Source organism: Ctenocephalides felis, unplaced genomic scaffold, assembly GCF_003426905.1.
Source record: "Ctenocephalides felis isolate EL2017-DRISC unplaced genomic scaffold, ASM342690v1 CF-g0.4_SCAFFOLD_01604, whole genome shotgun sequence".
NCBI classification, from domain to species: Eukaryota; Metazoa; Arthropoda; class Insecta; order Siphonaptera; family Pulicidae; genus Ctenocephalides; species Ctenocephalides felis.
The window spans coordinates 24,129,339-24,139,687 of record NW_020537758.1 but is presented as its reverse complement, the minus strand read 5'-3'; the positions used below and the strand labels follow the sequence as shown (position 1 = coordinate 24,139,687).

The window sequence follows — 10,349 nt, the reverse complement described above, 5'->3', positions numbered from 1 at the left end:
GTTTTTTGAACCATTCAAATCGGTTGATCCGTGCGCCCTAAAACGTGACTGGAAATTTGTATCCATACATACATACACACACACACACATCCATTTTTTCTGAAGTATGCCAAAACGTTCAGAAACCTTCAAAACGCCGAGAAATGTAACAATTTTCAATTCCGATTTTCGGCCCATTACAATAACTTACCCTACGGGAAGTTAAAAAAGTCCAAATCTAGTAGTCTGATTAGAATGAACCCAGTAGTCTGATTAGAATCAGATAGAATTATTAAGCATGAGAATAAATTTTACATATAAAAATTTTAGATTATTTTGTTCATGTTTTGTTTTAAGAAAATGTGTTCTTGAAATGTTCACTTGCAGTCAAATAGTCGAAATAAAAAACAATAAATAATTAACAATTGATTATGCACGTTTAGCCACTGTATTTGTGCCATCATTCAGCACATAAACAAATTTAAACCAGGAAAACACACAAATTTAAAAACATTGTTAAAATAAAATAATAAACTGAAAATAAACCAATGAAATAAAAAAATAAACTAAAGTTAAATACAAATTGTAAATCAAATATTTTACTTACCAAGTTTGTTGCATGATATGCGATAATTACACCTAACTAAATATATTTATATATCACTATAATAATTTTACTAAAGCAATTATTACTCAAATTAACCATTAAAATGATAAAAAACGTTAACAATTCGAATTTAAACACTTCAGCGGAACAAATGTCAGTTATACTTCAAAAGTGACAGCTAAAGTCTTGATAGATTTTGTATGGTCATATGGCTCCATCTACCATTCAGCATTTGAACTTGCAAAATAAACAAATGCTAGGTGTCACCCAGGTATACCATTTGAAGAAAAGTCAAAATGCGTTTTGACGTTTTGGTTTTTCAGCAGATAACCCTCGATATTTTGCGCAACTGTTGTTTCTTTTACATCAAGAATAGTAAAATAGCTTAAAATCACCGGAGCTCTTACAACTGTATAATAAAGAAAAAAATCCAATTGAATGTGCAGGTCTGATAAATCACTGGGCGTATAATGGCTGCTGAAATAAAACCTGCTCCAAGGAGTGTAAGTGACAGATTTAGTACTACCAAAAAACCTGTGTTATTAAGTAAATTAGAAGGATGCAATGACGATATTAATGCTGCGGTTTTGATACCTGGAGAAGATGGAGTTATTAGCGTTTGTGATGATAAGTAAGACTAGTTTTCTAATTTTCCTTGAACTTTGCCAGAAATTTAATCTGTTGCTCAAATAAGCATGACTCTTTTCAACAGAACTGTCAGAGTATGGTTGAAACGTGATAGCGGACAATACTGGCCTAGTATTTGCCAGTACATGCCCTCAGGATGCACATCTATGTTTTACACACCAGAAACAAAGCAATTATTCATAGGTCAAGAAAACGGTACAGTCTCAGAATTCACATTGGAAGATGATTATAATAGAATGACTATGGTATGGTATATTATACAGAATTATAATCTCAAGATTCCTGTTCAAAAAATATGGTTAGCAAAATTGTACAATTTTAGGTCAGGGAATATTTAGCCCATCAAGCTCGTGTTACAGAAGTTATATTTGCAATTAACTGTGAATGGGTTTTATCTGCAGGCAGAGATAAAGTTTTTTCTTATCATTGTACGGAAACAGGAAGAAGACTGGGAGGATATACATTCGAAGCCTGGTGTACTGCAATGCAGTATCCTTTTCGAATTCAAATTTATTATTTTAATAATTTTGTCAATAATTGCACATCTTTGTATATTTTTCTGACTTCACAATTAGATTTGATTCTCAGTCTAAACATGCATTTATTGGAGACTACAGTGGCCAAATTATCATGTTAAAGCTAGATCATTCAGGAGCTGCACTCGTTACGACTCTTAAAGGCCACACAGGTAGCATTAGGGCATTGTCATGGGCTCCAACTCCACAATTATTGTTTAGTGGTTCATTTGATCAAACGGTTATAGTTTGGGATATTGGAGGTAGACAAGGAACTGCATATGAACTTCAGGGTCATAAGTAAGAAATTTTACAATCATCAGATGTCAATCTTGCTTGATGAAATGTCTGGTATGACAGAGATGCTCATATTATGCCTAATTTCAGTAATAAAGTAACATCATTATGTTACTCTGGCACATCACTGTGCTTACTGAGTGGAGGTGAAGATTCAGTAGTTGTGTGCTGGCAAATGAACATACCACGACGTGAAACACCTGATTGGATAGAGAGTGATACTTGTCAACTGTGCACAAGGCCATTCTTTTGGAATCTACGAGCTATGATGGATCAGAGACAACTAGGTTTATCCCCAATAATAATCATAAAAGGTATTTTAGTAACTTGGTGCATTACATCAAATTTATTTATTTAGGATTAAGACAACATCATTGTCGTCACTGTGGAAAAGCAGTATGTGATAGATGCTCAGTTGGACGAGTAACTATACCAGTAATGGGTTTTGAATTTCCTGTTCGTGTCTGTGATCCATGCAATAACCAGCTTAAAGATACAGAGTGAGTACAGACACCACAATCCAAGAGAACTAGAACTCAAAAATAACCTTTTCGCTTTTAGGAGGCCTTCCCTTGCAACTTTCCATGATGTAAAACATAGTGTAACAGCTATGAATTTAGATGATCCAAGGAAACAATTATTGACTGTTGGACAAGACAGAGTAATCAAAATTTGGGATGTATCTGCAGTACTGCAATAGATGTATATAGACTACATAGGTTACAACTTTTATTGCATGTGCCTACTGTAAAAAACTTACCTGTAATTTTACATGAAACATTATTTGCTCCTTCTTATGTTTATGTTTACTTATGTTTTTGTATATGATATATAGAATATAAAATATACATCATAAATTATAATTAAATAATAAGTATACATACATATACTATGTCCTTCTATTTAAACAAAAATGGAATAATTTGAAGTTAAGCTTCTTTAATTTAATACAATTATCGCGCAATAAAAATAGTCATTATAATATTTTGGGAATTTCTTAGTGGTAGAATGTGATATTTAGTTCTGTTACATAAAAAACTATGAACTAATGATATAAAAGAATTATGTTCTCTAAAATAGATTTTATTAGATGTATCAAAAAGATAAAATATTGTTTACTACAAAAATATATATGAATTGTTAAATTCAATAAGATATTGTTTGAAAAGTTTATTATAAAATTATGAATCAACTACATTTTTATTCCTTATGTATATTTTTTTTATGACTTATTTTATGATCTGGCTTATGTAAGTTATTATTAACAGCATAATTAATAAATAAAATTTTGTTAAACTTAAAAAATTATGTTTAATGTTACAAGCAGTACCATCTTCATGGCTGTGTGATTAACACAAGATTAAACGCATTTGTCTTAATTAGAAAGAAATATCTATTCTTAAATCGCATATGTTTTTTACTGTATTTTGCTATTATGCTTGAATTTTGTAAAATAAAAATGACTTGACCAATTGTTTTTTAAAATAAGTTTTATTTGAAATGTATAAAGTTACTTATATGTATATCATTAACCAATGTTGAAGACAAAATCAAATAAATATACTGCCTAATTAAAATAATTGTTTTTATTTATTGCTTTTTAGCAAAAATATTTATGTGTAAAACTTGTTTGATTTATTACACCGCTTTTATTAAAACCGTCAAAAAAATTCTTGACATTTAATTAAGGGAAAACGTCCCGGCCGATCTTTACTGAAAACTAATCAGCATGATTCCCAAATATGTTTCGAACAGTTTTTGAATTTTATAATCGAATCAGATTTACAACGGCTACAACGTGGAGAAAATATTTTCCACTTTTTAATTTAATAATGCTCTTTGATTCTAAAAAAAGAACGGCTCGACCGATCGTGACGAAGCTAATCAATCAACGCAAGTCCTTATCGAGTTTGATCTCAAACGATTCAAAATTACTTAAACCTTCAAGACAACATAACATTAGTAAATCAGATTTTCTGACAAAAATAAAACTTCTTGAGGAAGTTAAAAATAAATATAATTGCTATGTAATAACAATAATGTAAATCTGCGAAACTCTTATTATTTTGTTTCGATAAGAATAAATAGGAGGATTCCTAAAATACGTAGGTGTGCTGAGATGTTTTTATTATTAGTTATTATATCTCAGTAGATTGTGCTATTATTTTTTATTAAAGTAAAATGAAAACAAATAATTAATGAAACCCTAACCAGTAATAAGTGGCTAACTGATATTACATTTCCGCCTCAGATGGCACGTACGCAACGCGCCTGCTGCGCCGGCACACAAGGTGGCTTCAGGTTTTAAAAACAAGTAATCGCACAGGTGTAAAACGCAGGTATAGGTATGACGATGGTCAACTGTAAAAACGAATCACCACGGAGCGCACCGAAGTGATCTCTCGAAAGCCGCGACTCGCTTTTCTCATCTGTTGGTTACAATTTACAATCCACGGGGCCATAAACGAATTCGGGTAGTGTAAAAAAGCAATGTATAAACATATATTTTAAACCAAAAATATTTTACTGAAGTGATAATCCAACAAGTGTTATGTGTGACCATTTGCCCAAGTGCTTATAACCAAAATATAAAGTGTTGCACAAAGTGTCCGCTTTGAATATGGATTATACAGTGTGATACCTAACGGCGAAGGATTTTTGCAGACAGGTTATAGCAGGTAGGCTTCAAAAATAAAATATCTTTATAAAATTCATACAAAACAGAAAAGATTGTGCGTGTGTGCGTGCAATTGTTACCACGCGTTCATTCGTTCGAGTTCCATGCACCTTGTTTGCCGGAGCACGACGGCGTATCCCAGCACCGAATGCCTCCTTGCCGGGTCGCGCATCTGTTGGAAGGATTGTTGTCTGTTGTAAAACACACGGAAACGTGTCCACAGAACAACAGTCCGATGAACACGACTTTATCACGACTTATTTGTTGTACATGATTCTGTATTGTTAGATTTTGTGAAAAACTTAAATTATTATAGGATAGTCTCAGCATTCAATGATTATATGAAAGAAATTTCACTGAATTAAAGAATTTTTTTACTTATATAATTAATCACCCCCTACCGATTTGAAGAATCCAATAATTAAGTAACTGAATTGACCTTTGGCTTGACGCGTTCAGGGTGAATGCTATACATGTTCAAAATAATGTTTTCTAACTGTTCAAATGCAAAAAACACACAGTAAAATAATGAATAATAATAATCAAACAAAAACGTCAAGAAGAATATGACCTCCATTATACTAACTATAGTACAACTCCAAATACCCGATTTTCAACATTTAGTTCTGATATTGAAAGATGTTTTTCAGAACAGCAAACAAAACTTAAGAGATCTATAAGCTGTTGTTACACAACTTCTTAACCATAGCTTTTTAGAAGCTTTTCTACAGAATATTTTCAACTTAATGAAGCAATGCCGGGGAACGGCTATTTGGAAACATAACATTATCTATATTTTCAAGTGAAAATTGCTTGACATCAAGATGCCCGAAGTTCTTAATGAACTTAAAACCTTTTCGTTAGAAGGCAAAAGCATATTGGAAAAGAAATTTAAAATTCAGTATTACAAAATAAACAATTAAACTAGAATATATTTAATGCAAAATAAAGCTTTTAATTAATTTTGTAATGTTTTTTTTTAAAGCAATTGTTATAGACTAGTACCTACAGCTGTAAGGTTAATTTATAAAAATAGAGTAGAATTTTACAAATGCATTTACAACTTTATTTGTACTAATCGTAAGATAGATGATTCATTCATGAACGATTTTTCCCAAGGAGAAGTAAAAGATAAAAAATAAGAGAATGATAATGAATATATATATTTAGAAGGATAATAATACCGTAAAAGATAAGAATGAGATAATCATTCAAAATTAACTTAATTGATCGATTTAGCGATATGTAAATAAACCCGGATGATTAGACGAAGATTCGATAAGCAGGTTACAGTGTATCCAGTAACCGTACGCAATTGGTCTACTAAGAAGTTTATAGTACTTGCAAAGCATTTTATTGAAGTAATATAAATAAATAAGCAGCTATGCATCATTCCATTTCCGATTAGCCGTTTAAGATAATAGGAAATATTCAAATGCAGATTTTTATGACTGTACGCCTTTTAGTATTGCAATTAAAATTTTGTTTTTCATTTTATATTTCCTTTTTATAAATCTTATTAAATAAATCATTCAGTATCAAATTATATTATTACAAATGAATTTATTCAAAGTATATTCATGCAGCGCATTACACATCATGCAGATATAAGTAAAAGTTTAACTTGAATAAAATAATTAAGTTAAAATTTTTACACTAGTAAAAATAAAAAAGTTCTCTTTGAATATCTCACTTGCTCCTATAAAATTTTTTTACAATTAATAGAATAAAGAAATTAAAAATTTATAAAGATTCAGTTTTATATTAAATTGTTGATAAAATATCTCATTTTATACAATAATTTAGCCAATATTTTTAAATTGTATCTCTATAATATGAAAAACATTCTACCAAGTAAAATAAAAAAACAATAATATATTGTCCACGTATAAAGTTATCGATGATTTATTAAAAATTAGTCAAAGAAAAAATTAGTTATCATTTTTATGTTATTTGCCAATAATTGATAAGACAATATTTATGGAAATAAGTTGCGGGGTAATTATAAAATTTTACATAATTTTCTTTTACAAAAGTAGGTGCTTCAGCAATCGGTTACAGCACAGAAAACATTTTATGTATATGAAGAATATTAAAACACTGTTATGTGTACACTTATTCAATATTTGCCATGAATAGTAGCACGATATGCCAGAAAACGTTATGTTGACTCGCGACTTCTTGCGATAACTTAACATCTGCCGGAGAAGATCTCCTCAGGTCAATATTGGCAAGAAAATGGACATGAGTAAAATTACATTATATCCGTTTTATTTCAAATGAATCATATAACAGTCTGAGTAGAATTATCTGTTTTAATATATAATATTATTAGACCCATAACTAATTTTATTTCAATATTAGATATCGATTTGAAAATCGTATGTGATCATTTGTACGCTACAACTAATTATCAGAAGATTTTTACAGTAGATTATTCAAATTTGAATAAGTCCGTTTTATATATTACTTGATTTAATCGAATGATTTTGCAAAAGATATAACAATATTATTGCTTTAATTTGATACCAACTTACGATTAAAGCTGTGCAATAAATAGTAGAGCAAGCTTCTATATCACACACCCCAGCAAGAAAAATGACATGTACATATTTTTCAGATTTGAATTTTTGTGGGCATTACAGATTCCAATTAGATTAATCTGGAAAATTGCCATTAGTTAAATTTTTATAAGGTTAAATAAAATAGAGAAATGACAAAACAGGGGCGAGATTTGGGAGATCTGTATGCTATTGTTATAAATTGTACTGAATTGAATCCAAAAGACAATACAAAAGTCCACAAGTATTGGAATAAGTCGTTTTGTTCCAAGATAGCAATTTGCTTTTAATTTAAAATTTGAAGTTCTTTCGTCTTCTCATCTAAGTTCTTTCACTACTTCCATGTTTTCTTCGTTCATGCCGTACAGAAGACACTCTTTTCCAATATAGGTGCAATCCAGTTTCCTTTTCTGCCTTGTCATTAAGATACGACGTGGGACGTGGGCGCATAATTAATTATCTACATTTTAGTAAAACAATCAATTTATAAGAAATAAATCTTTCACCGTCCTGATTAATGTCGAATCGATGCAATGTTGCAGCAATTCTCTGCATGCAGTTGGCATTCATTAGCGGAGAAAACGTTGAACCGACAGTCTCTGCGGCCATGACCGTTATTATTATATTATTATCTAAGATTTACGTGTTCCACATAATCGAGTTACACGTAAATAGAATTTTCCTTTTTGCATTCCGGTATTGATATCTTACGACTGGGATCGGCACGATTTTCTACACCAGGAATTCGTTCCGAGTTCGAACTTCATTTATTCTCATAATTGTGCATGAATTGTTACTTCATATCTTGAATTTGCACAATTTTGTGATTTTACTCCAGAAATAATGAATAGGAAAATCTGAGGCCTCGTGTTAATGAGCGAGAAAGCATCTATCAAATAGTTGAAAATGGTCAAGATGAAGATTAAAAATAAGAGCAAATGAATACATCAAAAGGAAAGGATACATCCATAAAAAATGAATTAAACAAATATAAATTACTGAATAATTACCTAAATTTAACGTAAAATAATATGATATATTTCTCCGAGATGATAAGTAAAAGCATAAAAGAATAAATGAAATATAATGTAGATACTGATTGATTTATTTGAAACCAATTAGATCAATTAAGATCACTGAAATCTCACAAAAATCGTTGAAAATAATAATTTTTCACTATTTCAATAAATAATAAATGATCAAAAAGTTAAATATGTGAATGATTAAATACATTTCCTACAAATGTCCTACAAATGATAATTCAAATAAACAATGTTCTACAAATCCATAAATGTTTTTGTGGCGAACTGGTATGAATAATAATAGAATATCAACCCACTATAAGTGAAAGGCTATTGAAGCTGTTAATCTTGTTTTAATGTTATAACATACGAGTAAAAATAGAGAATTTTAAGAAAACATAATATAATTGTGTAATTGATCAGAAAACATAATCAAGAGAGTAATTAAAATGTCATCATACTGTTTGTTTATGCATTTTTCGACAGGAATCAGTGTATAATTATACTTTTTTCCGAACAATATAAAAAGTATTAAAACATACATATTTAATAATTCAAAGAACTAAATAGATATATCATACTTTTTGTCAATCGGATAATTTATAACTACATGGCACGAGTGCGATCTCTACTACAAAGTGCGTTCGTTTTAGTTAATAATCATTATATTACTTATAATTTCCCAAAAGCATGATATTTCCTCGTTTTCAAATTATTTACTAAACCAAATACTTTTTTAAGTGCAATGCTTCATTGATTTCACTACTGATTAATGAAAAGAGATATTCATTTGACGTGATTTCGCCGGTCATACATGAAAGCTGATAGAAATCTATCGGTAAGTAATTTGTAACAAAACGTAAATGATCACGCTACATCACAAATAAATAATAATTATGAAATTATTAAGTTACAATTGATAATGTTTCAATTTGGTTCAAAGCTATAACTGACCTGGGAAGTGTGATCCGTCAATTAAATTTTCAAATCATCAGAAGTATTTTCACTATATTATGATCTAGGTCTTTATTTTATCTTTGATCATTATAACTCTACACAATTCCCACGTCAATTTATAATTTTTGCGTGTTAAATGTTTTTGTTTTGGTTTTCTAATATTTTGTATCTTCTTCTTCCTCAACTTCAACTCTTTTTTTTTGAAACATGATAGAACCAAGAAATGAACTATAGTGAAATGATTTCAAAACAAAAATATTCCAACTGTGAAAGTGAATCAAGCCATTCATTCTCATTGTCAGTGTCAGTCTTGATTATTTCTCATAAAAATTAATATGCTGCGAACTATATATGGCACACAATTGTTGATGCTTTCCAAAATAGTACAGAATGGACAAATAAAGAGAGCGTGTAAAATGTCGAATAAAAATTCGCGGATAAATGCAATATCAACTATTTAAAAAAAATCTAATTTATTGAGCTTGACTTTTGAATATAGAAAATCTGTCAGAAATCGAATAATGGGCTTAAACATTCAGTTAATATTATTTTATACCAGCCATGAAGAGCCAAACATTAAGGCTCACATCGCTTGTGACAATTTTTAAGGTTTTAAGAAATGTATAAAGTTATTTCATATTCATTTATTTATTGCATAATTATCAGTTTGTGTCTAAAATATAATCAGATAAAAAATAATGAATCATATTCATTCTTCGTTTCAATATTGGCGTAGAGTCGCATGACGCCCGAGGTATGTGATAGATGTGAAAGTTTTCGCTACTAATTTATACTAATGACGAGCGCTTATTATATATTACTTTATAAATCATACGTTTAAATAGCTGTGAAAGGCCTAAGACTTAAATTTTGTAGTTTGTGGAAAGTTTATTTGAACCAGTGCATAGCAAAAATTAAACTATTGCGCTTATATAGCCGATACAACAATTTATCTATGAAAACATGCCGATATGTTTTCAAGTGAAAATACGGTATTACTATTACTGAAAGTAAGTAAAATATATCATCACTATTACAGAAGGAGGTCTACTAGGTTACTTTCGAAAGTAAAATACATCAATAAAT

At 29.8% G+C, this 10,349-nt stretch overlaps 1 protein-coding gene across 1 annotated transcript; it reads left to right on the top strand.

Moving 5' to 3' along the window:
• Positions 1–901: 901 nt before the first annotated feature.
• On the top strand, positions 902–2,853 carry LOC113372327 (WD repeat and FYVE domain-containing protein 2-like). The gene is made up of 7 exons (XM_026612651.1): positions 902–1,217; positions 1,299–1,479; positions 1,557–1,723; positions 1,810–2,049; positions 2,137–2,333; positions 2,405–2,546; positions 2,608–2,853. Exons 1-7 carry the CDS (start codon positions 1,057–1,059, stop codon positions 2,744–2,746), a joined length of 1,227 nt encoding a protein of 408 aa, XP_026468436.1. The 5' UTR covers positions 902–1,056; the 3' UTR covers positions 2,747–2,853.
• Positions 2,854–10,349: the final 7,496 nt, after the last annotated feature.